Consider the following 19,142-nt stretch of genomic DNA (forward strand, 5'->3'; position numbering starts at 1 on the left):
TTCTGGATGGGACTCCCAAAGCACAAGAAACAAAAGAAAAACTGGATTTATCAACTTAAAATGCTTTTGTACAGTATGGAAAACATCAACAGAGTGAAGTAATAACCTACACAATATGAAAAAGTATTTACCAGCTATTTATCTGACAAAGGAGTTAACCTTCAGAATATATAAATCACTCAATAAAACTAATAATAAGTAATCCAATTTAAAAATAGGCAAATAATCTGAATAGATACCTTTCCAAACAAAAATTATAGATCACCAATAAATACATGAAAAATGCTCAATATCATTAGCCATCAGAGAAGTGAAAATCAAAACAATAATGAAATAATCTCATTCCAGTTAGAATGGCTATTATCAAAAAGAAAAAGTTAGAAATTGTTGATAAGAATGTGAAGAAAGGGGAATTCTCTTTTTTTGTTGTTCGTTGTAATTGTACATAATGATGGAATTTGTTATTAACTATTCACACATGCACACAATATAATAATATAATTTGGCCAATATCTTTCACCAGTATTTGAGAAAAGGGAATTCTCATACACAGTTGATGTCAATTAGTACAGTCACTATGGAAAACAGTATGAAAGTTTCTCAAAAAACTAAAACAGTACTACCATATGATCCAGCTATAACATTCTGGGGTCTGTATCTAAAGGAAATGAAGTCAACAAAAAAAACTTAACAATAGCAAAAAATTGACAAATGAGATTATATTAAAATAAAAAGCTTTTGCACAACAAAGGAAACAATAGAGTAAAGACACAACCTACAGGGGCTGGGGTTGTGGCTCAGCAGTAGAGCACTTGTCTAGCACGTGCGAGGCCCTGGGTTCGATCCTTAATACCACATAAAAGTAAAATAAAGGTATTGTGTGCAACTACAACTAAAATAAAATATTAAAAAAAGAGACAACCTACATAATGAGGTACACATGTGCTCATGTTTATTCTTCTCCTTATTACTGCACTATAAACAATATCTAAGATATGGAATCAGCATGTGCACCCCAACAGATGATTGGATAAAGAAAGCATGATACACACTGGACTATTATTAAGTCATATAGACAAATGAAGTTCTGTCATTTGCAGTAAAATGTATGGAACTGGATGACATCATGTTAAGAAAAAAAAAAGAGAGACATAGAAAGGCTAGTATCACATATTCCCTCTTGTATGTGGACACTAAAAAAAAAAGGTCAACCTTAAACTAGAATATTGATTACTAGGTATTGGGAAGGGTGCTGCAGGGGGAGGGCAAGGGTAGAAAAAGGACAATTGACATCATCAATGCACACTATATGCATGTATGGAAAAATCACACAAATCCCTACAATTAACACGAGTTAATAAAAACTAGAGAGAGAGCAGTTAAATCTTGAAATAAATTCAACTATAAAATCTCTTACACATTGGGGTTAGGTTCTGTAATAAAGAGCTATTTTTGAATTTTGTGATATTAACTATTTTGACATATTTAAATTTTAAACTTTTTAATTGAATATTTTACATATTACATTCTACTTGATTTACAAGTATATGCTTTAGCCCAGGAGCTGCCATGTCATTGAGTAATCATCATGAAAATTTATGTCATTAATTGAAAAGAATACCTAAGACAATAACCAATTGAATATATCAATTGAAACATGTAATTTCTCTGTACAATAAAACACATTTCAGGAGAGTGTTTTATCCTGTGTTTAAAGAATAGAATGTTCTTATGATCAAACCAGACATTGCCTATCATGAATTTATGTTTGAAACCATGTTTCTACGTGTGGCTCATACTATGTTGTTGTTTTGCTTTTTTAATAATTTTTTAATCTATTGTGTTTAATTCCCCAACTGAAAACAATGAATCTAAATATTTTCTTGCCTTAATGTTTAGTTTAAAAAGAAATTCCTATCTTAAACCATCTTTTGCTTAAAAAGAACCGTTACCTAGAAGTATTTATCTGACCTGTATAAATAGAGTTGGCATCATTACATACTTAAAAATGTTCAGGCTTCAGAGTAAGAGATTTATCCTTGAAACATGAGTCAGTCGTTTAAAATTATATTGTACTAAACAAAATATGTAGCTTCTCTATACTTCTGGGGGGGGTGTCTATAAAATTAATATCATAACATCTATCTCAGAGTTTTCAGAATTAATTGAAGAGAACACCCAAAACACCTGATCAGTCTATCTGAACCTATTAAAAAATATTTATTTTTTGCTTTAACTTACTATTATATCTTCTCATCTCTTCTCCTTCACACAGAAATGCTCAAGAGTGTCAGTTCAATTGTACTAGATTATTTACCATTATCTGTCATTTATGGTCTTTATAACTTGGATTGATTCATTACCTTTAGAAAACATAGGGAAAATTCTTGCTTCTCCTTCAAAAGCCAGATTAGAAATATTTAAATTGAATTTTTAAAAGTCAACATATATGGGCATTTGGAATGAGGATATAGCACAGTGGCAGAGTGCTTGCCTATCATGCATGAAACCCTGGTTCTATCTCCAGTACTGAAAAGGTGGTCATCATATTTTTGTAAATTAAAGAGTAATTGTAGCTAATCTGCACCAAAAATTGAGTCCAGAAAATCATATGGTGTCTCACTATACTTTTTTTTTTAACCTTTAGAAGTGTATCATCTCAATCATCAACAAAAAGTCAGGAGATAATCACTAATGAAAGGTGAGATCAAAATAAACACACACATGAAAACATACACATACAAAGAAATTGACATTTGGAAAGTTCATTTTCAGGAGCATCAGTGACAATATAGAATGTCTTTACTGTTTTCTAAAGTCTTCTTGATGTAGTGTCTATAGATACTTTGGTGCGTTAGTTGTACGTAAGAAAAATGTATGTTAGTTGTTGTAAGAAAAATGCTTCTTACTCCTAATCTGTTAGTCATCCTTAGCAGCTGACAAAAGCTTTAAGAAAATATGAGAATTTATGTATGACACTCTTCTAGAGAGGTCAAGAGAAGTAATAATTTCATATAGAACAAGGAGGAGGTAGCAGCAGGCAGAGAGAAGTGGCAGCAAAAAAAAAGAACACTTAATAAATCCTCAATCTATTCCTCACCCTCCAGAGCTCTGCCACCATGTGAGACTGGTGCTCCAAACCCAAACCCACTATCACTCCAAATGGAGTCCTTATCTCAGTCCTGTTACTTGAAACCTGATATCCAATGGAGGAAAAAAAAAAGCCCATAATTTGTAAAATACAGGGTGGTAGAGGGATTTGAGAATCGGGAAACTAGAAAGGGAAAGATTTATGAGTACCTACAAAATGTCAAGTTGAATTTTGAAATAAATTTACCCTAAAGTGCTGGTACACCTTGTTGATGAGATATAAAAACTTCACTTTAAACTTGATTCACTAGGCTGTTTTGTGAGGACCAAAATTGTCTCTACCTCACATGAGGCTTAATTTTAGGTAAAACTGATGCCAATTTCCAAATACCAAGTTGACATATAAGTTTTTAGAGTTCAAAAAGATAATAAATTGTAGAACAATTGTGTGTATTTCAACCAAAAAAAAATAAGTTAAGTCTATGAAGTCACTTGGCTCTTCAATATTTTTAATACTTAACACTTACTTGAATAAAATGATACTGGTAATCTTTGACTACTTTGATAGGTTTTTGATATATCTCAACTTTCAATGATGTTGTCATTGAAGAATCTTGATATTTGTATATACATATTTATATAATATAAAATGATATAAAGGAGATATATATGAAATATAAAGAACATATATATGTGTGTATATAAAGAGAGGCAGAGACAGAGTGACACAGAGGCTAACAGAGAAGAGATAAATTTACAAAATTCAGTCTTGTAAGTACCCACGGGAAAAATAAGAGTTTTCTGGGCTATGATTATAAAAGTTTTTTTGAGTTATATTTTTTAAATTTAGGAAATTTTTGTTGTTTAAATAATTTTTTCACTATTCCATGTTGCAAATCTGTAATGATGTATTTTTGCATTTGTTGGTGGTTGAAGTTTGTTAGACAATCACCCCATGTTTGATGATGAAGATGATGATGATGACTTTTGTGACTATTCCAACACATATCAGTAAGTTAGTTTGAAGTTTGGTGGAAGGGAGGGAGTCATCGGTATGTCTCTTACCTTTGGGAAAACAAGGTTTGTACTGATACAAAAAGGAAAACTATGAAAAGATATAAAAATGTTTGGGAGGAAGGGTACTCCAACTGAATTTACAGACAGGAACCATGTTTGAAAAAAATGATTTCCATCTACTCAAAAATAAACATTTTTTGTAGTTTCAAAATTGACTACATCCTTTATAGACAGTAATTTTATTTCAAAGTTTCTTTTTTAACAGAATTAAATAACAGAATTGAATAAATAACAGGTTATTTATTCCTTCGTAGTGGTTCTTTCTCATTTTTCCTGGATATCTTCTGATTCCTAGTTTTATAGATTTTGTCTAAGTATAAATGGGACTGATTGAAAGGGAACCTGTTCCAACCTGTTTTGCTGAATAAATCCCCTTCATGCTTATTGGAATTTTATTAATTTTATGTTTCTGAGTAATGTTACCTGGAGTACTTTCTGTTGCACTGATTTGATTGCATTTTTATTTGTACTTACTGTAACAAAACAATACATTCTCTTTTTTTCCTTTTTTTTTTTTTTTTTTTTTTTTTTTTTTTTTTGGTGCTGAGGATCAAATCCAGGGCCTTGTGCATGCAAGGCAAGCACTCTACCAACTGAGCTATATCCCCAGCCCACAAAACAATACATTCTTAAAATCACTTGTACCAGAACTGAAGAAATGTTAAGGAGATTTTTCTTCTGCTGCTCTCTTGGCCAGTTATTTAACTATTCATCAGTTTATGATCATGTTGGAAAGAGAATATCTACTGCCAAAGAGGAAACTAAAAATTAACTAGTCACTGTTGCAATTTGTTGGTGTCTAGACAAAGATTACACAGAAAACAAAATGCCAACTAATGAATGAAAATAATTAAATTACTTGGAATTTCCATTTCCTGTAACTTTTTACATCATGAACAATCAATGACGAGTTCATACTGCCCTTTATTAAATTTTATGTCTGCTTGTTACCTATTCATTTTGTGTAATGGGCTGTTCAGGGATGCGGCAAAGTTTGGAAGGATTGAGCAAAGCAAGCATTTCCTTCTTACCATACTCAGAACAACATAAAGTATTCTTTTTTGTAAACTACAAAAGCTCATTGCATAGATATAGGAGACCTTTTCAGTAGTCCTTATAAGAAACACTGTTGTGTCATACTAGGGTTTTAGTCTTAGATTTGGGAAAAGAACAGGAATCAAAAGTTTGTCTTTGTTATCTCATATTCACTTGACATTCAGCAAGTCACTAAACCTCTTTAAACTTTAGATTATTCAAATATAAACTAGTAATAATGCTATCTGTGTTATTTACCTACTATTATTATATGAAATTGGTGAAAAAAGTAAAATAATATTCATGAAAGTGCTTTAAAAACTCTATAAAGTTTTATAGGTTTTCTGCTTTAAAAAAACAACATAACAAGTTTATAATAGAAAAATAGAAATTCATTCTTTTCAAAGTACATTTCTTCATTTAAAATCTGAGTGTATCTGTCATTGGATTGAAAAGTTCTTTATTTGATATGTTAATCCTTTTTATTTTATGTAGGACTAGTAAGAATAAATTTTTAAAAAATTAAAAAATGTTTAAATGTGGGTCCACAAAAACGAGGCGAGAAGCAACGCAGAGATACAGTCTCTGAGAAAATCCTTAGCTTCCCACTGTCTTGGAGCTAGAATATGTCAAACTGCTAGAGGTGATGCACAGCATACGGAAGAGCAATGGATGTGCCTAGACAGATGTGGTTAATCTGTTCTCATTTCTCTGCTATTTTCCCACTTCTTTCTATTTATAAATATTGCCAGAGTTTTTAAAAAATTGCTTTGTAAGGGGGAGGGAGAGATCCTCTCTGCCTCCCTTAGTTCTTATATGGGTTCTTTGGCTAGATACAAAAACTGATTAGCTAGAGAAAACCATGAAAGTTTACATGAACATGGGGATCTTCACAAGAGAGTGAAGTCTGAAGAAGTGACCAAAGCATGATGCCTTTATGTTTTCTACAAAAGTCAATGCATTTTTGAAGGAATAACAGGACAAAGAGATCACTGAGGTAAGGTAGTCAATTCAGGGATGTAACTAAGAGACATATGAGGATACAGAAGTTAGTGGAAGATTAGGTTACTTCAGAAATTATTTGGTTCATTGCAGTCCTTATTACCAGTCTCATGATCCAGCCTTGATATGGGAAGAACATATGAGTTATTCAGTTTTTCATAATTGTGACCAATATACCTGACATAAGCAACTTGGAGGTATTTTGGCTCACTCTTTCAGAGGTTTCACTCCATGGTGGACTGAATCCATTGCTTTGGGCCTGAGATGAGGATGAACATCATGGGGGCAAGGAGTGGCAGAGGAAGCTGTTTGACTCAAGGCAGGTGAGAAGTAGAGACAAAGGGTGGAGTTGGAGGAAAGGGGACAGGGACAAGATACTTCCTCCAATTATGCCTCCATGTAGTTTCTACCACCTCATAGTAGTCTATTCATATGTCAATGGATTAATTCATTGATGAGGTCAGAATCCTAGTGATATAATCACTTCCCCAAAACCCTGCCTCTGGACTTTGCTACACTAGGGATCAAGCCTTTAACACACAAGCTTTGGGAGGACATTCCAGATACAAATCATAACAACATTCCTCCTAAAAAAAATCTTTATGACTTTTTGCACATAGCAAAAGGTCAAATGACTTTTTCTGAAGTTACACTTCCTTGAGTAATTTCAGCTTGAACTAATCAACATATTAATTCAGCATATTTTGAGATGATATATTTTTAACTTCTTCACGTTTGCATCCTGGAAATTATAATCTTCAAACAATTGAATACATCTATATTCTTATTTGGGATATATGCCATTATTATTTTAAAAAATATTTTTTAGGCGTACCAAGGATTAAACTCAGGAGCACTTGGCCACTGAGCCATATCCCCATCCCTGTTTTGTATTTTATTTAGAGACAGGGTCTCACTGAGTTGCTTAGCACCTCGCTTTTGCTGAGGGTGGCTTTCAACTCATGATCCTCCTGCCTCAGCCTCCTGAGCCCCTGGGATTATAGACATGTGCCACTACTAGGCCCAGCTATGCATTAGTTTCACACTTAAAAATGTATGAAGTTGTTCTGTACTCCAAGATTTTAACTATATCCACCAAAATGTCTATGTTGTAGATTTATTTCATGCATTTAAATAAAACATCTGCCCAGAAATTTCATCTTGAGATATAAAAGCGTAGTAATCTACTTTTCTCCCAGGTTAAAGCCTGATTCTACTAAATTCAACTTCAGTTTATACTATAATCTAGTAATGTTGGCCTTGTGTGTTGCGGATAGATTGGGATAAAAAGCCAGAGTCTTCCAAATGAAAGCAGGAAGACCATAGAATCATCCCAGTGCAGTTAGTGCTTTGGGTCACGGCCACGTCCTTTCCTCCAGCATCTGTACCCAAGATATAGCATCCAACCGGGAGAGACAGGACCAGCCCCTAATACAGTCTTATTTGTGTCTTATAGGTTCTATGTCTATTGATAACCACATATCTTCATCATAGTTAATATTTTTGCTTTGAATTCCTTTGATATTAATATTGTGACTTTTAGTGTTTTAAGATTTAGCATCTCATATCTTTGTCAGTCTTTTTATTTTCAAACTATCATTTAAATTTAGTTTTGTCTCACATATAGCACAAAGTATATTTAGTATTTTTTTCACATTTAGTTTTTAAACTTATCTAGAAGTACTGTCAATATTTAACCTGAGAATAATGTGTACTTGTAACTATTAGCATATTTGATTTTATTTTTATCATCTTATTTTTTCTATATTAAAAATACTTTCTTTATATTTTTCTTTGAATTTTGCTAGTTAATTGATTTGTTTTTACTCTGTTGATGTTTTTACTGATGTGAAAGTTATAGACCCATAAGCATTTGTATCTAAATGTTTAGAAAACATAATAGTAGTTTTGCTTCTCCATTAACATCTTGAACTTGTACTTCAGAAAAACAAAAAAGTGCAATCTAATTTCACTTCTGTCTTCTTCCAAGCCTTAATCCCTAAACTGATGAGAAAACCTGCAAATCCATACTACAGTTGATTTGTTTCTATTTCTTTTGTTATTGAGAATTTTGTTGTCTTTGCTTTTAAGATAATTTATTTGCATTTCTACCTGCTATATTTCCTTACTACATTTTTATTATTTATGTTTTGAGTTTGATTTTGTTTACCACTTTTATGAAGCATCTTTCTTATTCCTACATCTTTATTTTGCTTCATTGCTGTTGACTTGAACATTGCTTTGAATAATTGTTTTTAAGAAAGGTACACGGCTGTCCTGCTTTGAGTTGCTGCATGTTGAAGTATCTGTCCGTTCCTCAGATATGAGCAGTACTTTTCCCAGATTCAGGCTTATTGACTCATGGTCCTTACCCTGCAATCTGCACTAACTGTTTGAAGCTACATTTACATAACACAATCTTTTTTTTTATTATTGTTGGTCGTTCAAAACATTACACAGTTCTTAATACATCATATTTCACAGTTTGATTCAAGCGGGTTATGAACTCCCAACTTTACCCCGTATAACACAATCTTTTTAACAAGAACTGCAAAGCTAAATTATATATATATATATATATATATATATATATATATATATATATATATATATATTTAGAATAGTTTTGGGGGACACTGAAAGAGATTGGAGGAACTAAAGTGACCCCAACTCATCCCCTTGTGTCTTCATGATCCTGTGAGGTATGGTTCCATATGGTCAATTTTGTCAGGCAAGTTTAGATTTATTATAGCATTTCATTGCTACAAGAGATGCAATAGACTGTGTGGGATCAAAAGAGGCTTATAGTAAGAGAATGGTAGCCTTGGGGGAGAATTTATCTTTTAGCCATGTGGTTCCCCATCCACATCATCCTTAGCTCTCCAAACCAGAGTGGAGGTGGTAGATACAGTTGAACCTTGGAAGATTATAATAATTATCCCTATATTTCAAGTTAATCTAACAGCATTCATCCATGGATGATGGGCCATGCCTCAGTTCTACTCAGAATTTATTCTCTCCATTCTCCTGTCTTGGGCACAGGATATGAACGCTCTCTTGGGACTTACTCTACTTGGGGTGGAATTTGGATCCTATGTTAAAAGCTTTAGCAGGTCAAGAAATTGTTCCTGATGGCTACTTTGTCTCTAGCAGTAGGGTAAAATGTGGCATTAGTGGAAGCACCATCAAACAGGCTCTCCTTCCTTTGATTAATAGAAAGAACCTCATCTTTGGAGTGTATTTTTTTTTTTGAAATATGTTTTACTAAGATACCTCCAAAGTGCATTTGCAACCCCAAGTAAACCTCCCATTAATGTTTATCCTCTATATTCACTTCTTGAAACTAAACATAATGAGTGTCTAGTTTCAAAAAGTGAATATAGAGGATAGGAGAATCTGTGTCCATCCCTGAAATCCTTGTTGCATTGCTATGGAAATGGAGGTCTGGACAAGGTTTGATGACTTGCCCAATATCCTGCAGTTTGTTAACCAAAGGGCTAGGGCTGGAATATAGTTCTCTTTTATCATTCTCTTCCATCTCCATGTGATATTTCTTTAGTTGATGACCCCAAATTTAATATTACCATAAATTTTCAATGATAATATTAATTAATTACTATTAATTTTACCATAATGTTGGAGTTGGAACTTCATGTGCAAGGGAAATGGTATCAAATATTCAAAGTTCAGCATTTTATTCATGTATATTTGAAATAGGAAGGTAAAAATCTCATGAAGTATAAATGTAAAAATTTTAGTTATTAGTAAAAAGCAATTTGTTATACAACTTCTGAATTTTTTTTCCTGTTAAATTCAAGGCCTTATAAAAGGCCTTGGGTTTTTGTTAAGTTCATAATATATGTTAGAGGAAATTTTATTAATTTTTTTTTAATTTTTATAGAGACAAGATTAAGCATATTGTGGATTTAATTGTATCATCCTTTCCATTCAGGTATGTGAGACTTTAGAAAAGGAAATGATTATGACATTTAATATCAACATTTTTAATTGGAAGCAAAATAGAACAAAATAAAAAGCATATTTCCCAGGCACACATGCCTGTAATCCCAGCGGCTCGGAAGGCCAACACTAGAAAATCAAAAGTCCAAGTCCAGCTTCAGCAACTTAGCAAGGGCCTAAGCAATTTAGTAAGACCCTGTCTCAAAATAAAAAATAAAAAGGACTGGAAATGTAGCTTGGTGGTAAATTGCCCCTGGGTTAAATACCTAGTATTAAAAAAAAAAAAAAGCATTTCTACTCTCAAAATGTTGCTAAATAGCCTGTATACCCACATTTTGAATATAATCTAATTTTTTTTTTAATTTTGGTTTCAGTTGGACACTAATATTTCCAAATAAAAGGGGGAGGGAAAAGGAGGGATTATGAACTGAAATCAATTTCTATGTGTGAATGAGCATATAGTGATGAACCCAACTACTATGTATAAATAAAGCTTTTAAAAAATGTTTTTCCCCAAAACAATGACATTTGCCTAAGTCTAACTAGTGGCAGATTCATTTTTTTTCCTACTAATAAAAGTAAAAATAATGAAGCATGCATTTTAAAATTCTGTAATTATAGGTAAAGTATTTTATTAAATACCTTATGCATCCAGAATTACTTCTTAATTCTGGAAATATTTTACTTAGGTTTCTTCTCTATGTAAGAAGAAGATTTACTACTATGATTCAAATATACACCAATGTGATTGCTTCCTTTTAAATTAATAATAGTTTCATGCAAAAAATATAGTCAAATATCAGGGAATGTTTTTAAAATATATAAGAAAAAAGCACTTAAGAGTTCATTTGTGAAAATACTTATGGATTTGAATTCCTTCTCATGTGCCCATCACTGTTCTAGGAGTGCCCATGAATGTGTAATAATGTATTTGTTGAAAATTTCACTAATTAAAAAAATCTTACTGGTCAAAATGGTCTTATAGAATTAAGTCATCATTACTATAGCAATATATGCATTCCCATGTTTATAGCAGGAAATGCATAATAGCCAAAATACACAACCAGACTAGGTGTCCATCAGCCAAGGTACAGAAAAAGCAAATGTGGTATATATACACAATGGAGTTTTTTCTAATATTTATTTTTTAGTTTTAGGTGAATACAATATTTTATTTTTATGTGGGGTGCTGAGGATCAAACCCAGTACCTTGCACAAGCTTAGGCGAGCATTGAGCCACAACCCCCCGGCCCCACAATGGAGTTTTATTCAGTCATAAATAAGAATGAAATTATGTTATTTGCAGGAAAATGGTTGGATTTTGAAAACATTAATTTAAGCAAAATAAGCCAAACTCAAGCTTAGAGTCACATGTTTTCTCTCTTATGTGGAAACTAGAGAAGAAAAAGGAAAAGAAAGTGTGGTAGGGGAGGGAGTGGGAGGTGGTCTCATGAAAATGGAGAGGAGACCAGGAGAGGAAAGGGACACAGTAAGGGCAGAGGGTTGGGAAAGGGGAAATGCTGGGGAATAGTATTGATCGAATTATATTATCATATCACATGCATGGGTGAATATGTAAAAATGAATCCCACTATTATTTATAATTATAATGCACTAATAAAAAAAGATGGGGAAAAGAAAATAGTCTTACATTAGTCTTGCCTTCACTTGGGTTTTATTACTAAATTCTTTAAAATTTTTTCAGATTAATGTTTTATTTATGATGAGAAATGATTGAAATTTTCAAAATTTAAGAAGAGTTTACACACACAGTTCCAGTTCTATCTTGGGTTAGTCTGATGTATCTGTTGTAGGAGAATATGATAACATACATTACAGTGATTTGATGGGAATTTTATTCACAAACAACTGTTCTTATTGGGTAAAAATGAGTGATTTTTTTTTTTTAAGATTCTAAGGCAATACAGTTCTTTCTCCCAATGAACAGTTTAATCCTACATATTAACATTTTGTTATCTAATCATTAGCTTTGATGTTGTCTATTTATGGAGGCAAATCCCCATTATCTTTATTATCTTTATTTGTTTTAGAATATTTGGAATTTTGCTGATCTTTGTGGATGTGTTTCTTGTTGTTAATGACATAATTTTGACTGAGCGCCATATGCGTGTTTCTTTGGCATGTCGTATAAGTTCTTTATCTATTGCTTTATTTTTCGTCATGGATATTCTTCTTCAAATATATGTAGTAGGGTAAGTTTGATTTTTTTTTAAACTTAAAGCTATTTTGTACTGTTATAAGAAGCATTCGAAAATAATTATCAGGTTAACCCAACTAAATGTGCTTCTCTTTATCAAAATAATTCTCCTAAAAGGCATAGTTCACAGAGAAACAACAATCTAAACCTAGTTTATCATAGATGGGGCTTTAATAATGTTATTATTGCAATTGTCACTACAGTCTCCAACAATATATTCTAGATGGTCCCTTCAAAAGATAAAATTTAAAGGCATTTTTAAAAGAGACCAGGCACATGTACATGATGTACATGATATGTCTTCATGTACATTAAGAAGAGGAATGTGCATGTAAAGTATAAATATTAATACTTTCATTAAGAATTGAATTCCAAACAAGAGTTTATAGTATGTTAAATACAAAATAATAGATCATGAATAATCCCTGCATCAGCTAAAATGACAACTTTTGTTAAGGTGTAGAGGAGATCTGAGGCATACTCATCTCATTGGCAGGGACAACACAGCAGTTGTTGTTTTTCTTTTTTCTTTTCTTCTGTTTTTGCTGAGAAGGTAGGGGTAAGCCAAGGTTTGGGGCTGGACTGTCGTGGAAGTCATGAAGAAAGTTCCCCAGACTCACTTTTTCCAGAGCAACTCTGGCAGTTTGTCTCCTTTCCTGATGATTTTTTTTAATCCTCATGCCTTTGATCTAAAGACATTTGCTCAGTGCCAGGTTACTCAGAACCTGAAAGAGGGTGCCTCAAAATCAGAAGCTTTCCCTGGAGGACCAATGCTGAGGTTTAAAGGAGCCATTGTTGAAGAAGAAAATGTAGTAGTCAACCAGAGGCCATGTAAGGCCTTTGGGATTCATGGCCAGACAATGAATTCAAAATAGTGAAAGTTTCTTCTTCTCACAAGCTCCTCTCATATACTCGTCATTGTCCCAAATCCTCTGAGGCTGTGAGATATTCAGTTTCCACCGTCCAACTGCCCAGCATCCCATCTGCCTAGGAGAAAACAAAGCTTGCCTCTTGTTTAATAGTTTGCTTATATCTCTTATTTACTAAGCTTAAGTTGCCATATTGTTGCTTTTTCTCTGTGTGTGTGTGTGTGTGTGTGTCTAAACTGCTTGAAAACTTTCTATTAATATTTCCCTTGTTCTAGTGTAGACAATGCATTTTAAATAAACCATTGAAGTAGAATTCATACTGAAGATAAGTCAAAAACTTGTGCTCTTAAAATATTCCTATCCCTTCTTGGGGAGAATAAACATTTTATTTTATATTGCAGGAAACAACATTATTTTTCTGATGTATTTAATGTCTTCGATTCTGTCATTATTGGGGTGACTTTGGCATTTGACCTCTTGTACATGCTTTTTGACTTTCACAGCAATGTCTCCAGGTATGAAACATGTGACTTACCTCTAGAAGTTTTTCATTTCTTTCATTCTTTTATTTTTTTACATTTCAATGGCTTTAATTTTGTATCATCTTTTTTAACTTTGAGTGTTCTGCTTTTGTGCCAAATAAGCTGCTTGAAAATGAAATGTTAAGATAGATTTCCACATACTTTGAAACTATAAAAGATGGAGGCCAGTGAAAGGTATATACACTAAATACTTTTTGGTGAAAAAAGAAGATGGAGCACTCAAAGAGAGTGGGGACTTGGCCTCTTGTGCTTACTTTAACTTCACCACATTTTAAAATTCCCTCTAAATTCCATTTGTGCTTCAGCCATAAATTCCTTACACATGAAGTTCTATATATCTACCTGAATTTTTCCTACAACATAGAGTATATTGATTTAAGCATATGAAAATTTGAGTGACTCTAATCATATTCTCCAAAACATAGCACATTGAACAGGAAAACAGGAGGTGACACAGATACAACACAGAGGAAGAGTTTTGAAGTATACTTGTAGTAGAAATGAAGAAAGGTGAGGCAAAGTTAGAACCATGAGAGATTAGGAAAGTAAATGTGTGTGAATAATAGTTCTTTCTCTCCCTCCCTTCCTCTCTTCCTCCTCCCTCTCCTTCCTCTTCCCACCCCCACCCCTCTCTTTCACTGTGGCAATGAAGAAGAGTAAATGTCTATAAGGATGTAGACATTGAAGGGGTTTCTTGGCTTATTCATTAATCAAATAGCTACCATCTTTTGGTAACCTAGCTTCTCATGGCTTCAATTCAGAACCCAACTAATGTGTTATATAATAGACTTTGGAGTTTGAAAATAATCAGAGTCAATATGATCCTCCAAATGCAACCTCAGCATCATGTGAGAGCTTGCTAGAAATGCAAGAAAAACACCTCATGTCTAACCCTAAACCCACCAAATTAGTTATTCTGGAACCTGCAACCTGGGGTCTAACAAGCTTTTCTAGGTGATGTTTGTTTATGTTTAAATTAGACACTACTAGTCAGCAGCTCTCTGCTATGGTATTTCCAGTGATAGGAGAAACACCACCCAATGCACTTGAGAAGTCTCTCAGCCTGAAGCCTGCCTGATGAGCATATACAGGCTGTAGTGAACCTCTGTTACTGAAGGGAGTAGTAACATAGGTGAACAAGAATCCTTAGTTTGTTTTCATGGGGGAAAATGAAAAACATACTGATTTTTAAAAAAATATATTTTTAGTTATGAATGGACCTTTATTTTTTATTTATTTATAAGCAGTGCTGAGAACTGAACCCAGTGCCTCATACATGCTAGGTAAGTGCTCTATCACTGAGCCACAACCCCAGCCCCAACATGCTGGTCTTAAACCATAAAAGAAATCCAAAAATTCTAAGAATATTATTACTTCCTCTAGACCAGAATTTTTCAACCTTAGCATTATTAACATTTTAGGCAAATAATTCTTTGTTTAGAGGAAAGGGCAGTTTTATTCAGGGTAGGGTATTAAGCAGCATTCCTCTATTCACTAGATGTAACACCCCACCAATATATACACCCAACCGTTATGACAACCAGAAGTATTTCCAGACATTGTCAAATATCCTCTAGATGGGTGGCAAGGTGAGTTGAGGCAAAATTACTCCTGGCAAAGAACCACTGCTCTAAACAATACAAGGCTGGAGGAGTATGCTCAGTAGTAGAGTGCTTGATGAGCATGTGTGAGGCCCTGGGTTTGATCCCCAGTACCACTTAAAAAAAATGTTAAACTTAATCCATATTGACAAAATCTTCTGTTTCTGAAACAAAAATGGATCTTTAAATTTTATCTATAAATTTATTCAGATTCACCATTTTATTTCGATCTCTGCGACTTATCACTCTGATCAGAATGTTTCATTTGGCTTACCAAAAAAGACAACTTGAAAAGCTGACCAGAAGGCTGGTGAGTAAGCAAAACATGTTTATTTTGGGCTGGGGAAGTAGCTCAGTGGTAGAGTATTTGCCTAGCACGTGCAAGGCCCTAGGTTCAATCCTCAGTACCACACACATACACACACACACACACACACACACACTTCTTTTGTGTTTATGAAAATATAAGGGTTATAGATATTTACATAATGTTTTATTTTTATGTTGATTTATATCTTACACATTGTAAAATTACTTTAAACTCCCAGGTTTCAGGAAACAGAAGGAGATACACAAAGGATGGATTTGACCTGGACCTCACTTACATTACTGGTTTGTGACTTTAACTGTTGATTTATTTATATTAATTTCTAATTGTTCTTATGAGTAATAATATTTTCTTTTGGTTTTGCCTTGTTGAAGTATTTTCTTTTAAATTATCCTTTACCCATGAAGACACATTCCCTGGTAATGGAAAAATTCATTCATTTCAAATCAGGTCTACTTGGTGGAATGGATTTTCAGCTGACTCTATTTGAGTTTGATTTAGAATTTATTGAGTTGTGATAGTCATCCTGGGTTCCAAAAGTCCCAGAGAGACTCCTTTTTTTCCTTGAACCCAAAAGAATGAGGTCACTGTTTTGTAGGTCTCAGGTTTTCTGAGTCAAGATGGATAGAAAGCACCTGGAGTTTCTATCATCACTGGATCCCAGACTTCCTGGTTTTTCTTTGGTGTTCAAGAAATAAATTCCAACTACAGGGGAAGCTCTAGACTGATGTCAATACAAATCTGTGGCATATGGCATACAGTCAGTTCAATAATAATTTTTTTGAATAACTAAATATATTATCTAAATTTATTAAATGACTAAATAAATTACATAAATATAATATAAAATATTGTACACTGAGAATGTGTTAGCTTTTTTTCTCTATCTTGAAAGTTCTTTTCTGTGAAAAGGGAGTCTGATTAAATGTAGATTAGATTTTTGTATATTGTTTCACATCTATAATGACATTCATAGTAGTGATTACTTTGACTTCCAGAGCGTATTATTGCCATGTCATTTCCATCTTCTGGAAAGCAGTCTTTCTATAGGAATCCAATTCAGGTAAGGATGTTAATATACAAATATTCACTTCTCGGTGAATATGGACAGTGAAGTCATAAACTTGATACTGACCCAGAGATGGTAATACTTTTCTAAAAGTTTGCTCTTTCAGGTAAAAAAAAAATCATAATGGGTTGATATCAATTTGATTTTATTATTTACAAACCATTCAAACATACTGGCTTATAACAACACCTTTTATTTCACTTATGACATGTGGTTTGTGAATTTGGATTGGGCTTAACTGGGTGGTTCTGATAATCAGGGACAGAACTGGCTATCTCATCTGGACTTGCTCATGCATCTGTGGATAGCTTTTGGGTCATCAGAGTACTGGCTAGTCTAAAATGCCTGGCTAGATGGTTCTACATAGTGTCTCTTCCCAAGGCAGACTAGGTCGATCTTGTTTACATGGTGGCAGAAGCAAAGGTCCAAGGGACAGCAAGCAAAAGAATGCAAAGCTTCTTATGACCCAGATTCTATACTAGTATAATGTGGCATCTACTTCATTCTATTGTCCGAAGCAAACTACAAAACCAGTCTGTATTCAAGGAGTAAAATAGGAGAAATTGCAAAGAATTATGGTCATTTTTCATTGTTTATCGGGAGAAGAAAGGGAAAGCTGTAACTAAAATGTATGCTTTTAGATTGCTATTGTAAATTAAATGGAGGAATAACATTTTGGGCTCTGTGGATGACTAAATTAATTTCAAACATATAGGGCTGTTTGCTATTGAAGAAATTCCAGCTGAAAGACATTAAGAAGTTAGCATTTATGTGTGTATTATTACATTTATTTTACCCCAATAAAAATGTAATTATATATCAGTATGTATGTATGCCTATATACAAATGCAATCATGTGTCTTTTAATAAGATATGTTGTATTGAGTGATCACATCATTGTGTGAGCATCATAGATACACCCTATTTCACCACATAATCATTGCAGATTTGCCAAATATTTGCAAAAAATATTAAGATTTTTTTAATCATGATGATTAATATTACTTAAAAATTATTTAAACTCTCTTTGATGCAAGATTAGAATGTATGAAATACTCATGAATATATGTTAAAACCAAACAGTCCAAGTTAACACATATCATTTCTTCATAAGAGTTTAGCTTTCATTTTCCTGGTCTGGGAAAAAAAAAAAGCTAACCATTAGTTGTTTTTGATTTGTGCTTTATAGTTGAAATATTACCTTGAGAAAATTTACCTTGGTTTTCTAAGCTATGGACTTGCAAAACTTAATCTTGTGTGTTGGAAGATTCAGTGCCAGCATCATTTATTTTCATATCTGGTGTGCAGTCCTTAGTGCTACTCATAAAAAAAAAAAATGTGTTTACCATTAGTACTATAGCACCCCAAAAAAACCACCCAAGTCAACTTTTGGAAGTATACTGAGGATAATTTCTAGGTTCAAGTCCCAGTGCATAAGAAGACAAATGTGCATCCATATGTGAATACGATGAACAGAATTATACCATGTGGTAATTATGCAATGAAAGGCTGTAAACTAATTTTATTGTTTATTTTTAAAATATTTAATTATTTATTCATTTTTTTAGTTCTAGGTGGACACAATACCTCTATTTTATTTTTATGTGGTGCTGAGGATCGAACTCAGTGCCTCATGCATGCTAGGTGAGTGCTCTACCATGGAGCCACAATCCAGCCCATAAACTAATTTTTAGACTGAAAAAAAAACCCAGTGAAATATAGTACTTAAATAAACTAAAACAGTTACAGGGACACTAGGGAACATAAGCTTATGAGACCACTGTTGGTCATTATGTGGCACATGACTATATACATAATTATACATATGCATATAAAATTTTATGTTTATTGAAGTATACTGTAAATTGCATTAACTGTGTACTTGATGAAATTATGTATAAGTATACATGCATGTAGCCAACACCCCTATAAAGGTATTGAAAATTTCTTGCCCCTTTCCAGACAATACTTCAAAACACCAGAAACAATTACTATTTTGACTTATCACAGATTAATTTTACTGTTCCTTGAATTTCATGTAAGTGGAATCATATAGTAGGTCTTTTGTAACTGGCTTTTAATCTTCAAAATAAATTCTGTCAGATTCATCTCATATTATTTTATAAACTGATGGCTGTTTTTTTAAAACAATGAAAACATTAAGATTTATTGCTTTATAGAACACTATAATTAAAATGCAAGCATGTGCACACAGAAAGCATATAATTATATACTGCTTGACAGTCACATTACATCCTGCAAAACACATTACATTCTACAAAATCCACTTTACATGAATTTAAAAATTCTAAATATCAAAAAGTACAAATGAAAAGAGAGGACTAACACTT

The 19,142-nt window shown here is 33.1% G+C and overlaps 1 protein-coding gene across 1 annotated transcript in view; it reads left to right on the top strand.

Moving 5' to 3' along the window:
• Nucleotides 1-12,144: 12,144 nt before the first annotated feature.
• Nucleotides 12,145-19,142, top strand: part of LOC101966628 (phosphatidylinositol 3,4,5-trisphosphate 3-phosphatase TPTE2) — a gene marked incomplete at its 5' end in the record, with an annotated part of 50,366 nt that continues 43,368 nt past the window's right edge. The window contains 5 exons of the mRNA XM_040281567.2: nt 12,145-12,377; nt 13,653-13,766; nt 15,605-15,704; nt 15,943-16,006; nt 16,721-16,785. Of these exons, the coding sequence (XP_040137501.2) occupies nt 12,145-12,377; nt 13,653-13,766; nt 15,605-15,704; nt 15,943-16,006; nt 16,721-16,785 (576 nt within the window). The remainder of the gene's footprint in view (nt 12,378-13,652; nt 13,767-15,604; nt 15,705-15,942; nt 16,007-16,720; nt 16,786-19,142) is intronic.

This window comes from Ictidomys tridecemlineatus, chromosome 6, assembly GCF_052094955.1.
Source record: "Ictidomys tridecemlineatus isolate mIctTri1 chromosome 6, mIctTri1.hap1, whole genome shotgun sequence".
Classification (NCBI taxonomy): domain Eukaryota; kingdom Metazoa; phylum Chordata; class Mammalia; order Rodentia; family Sciuridae; genus Ictidomys; species Ictidomys tridecemlineatus.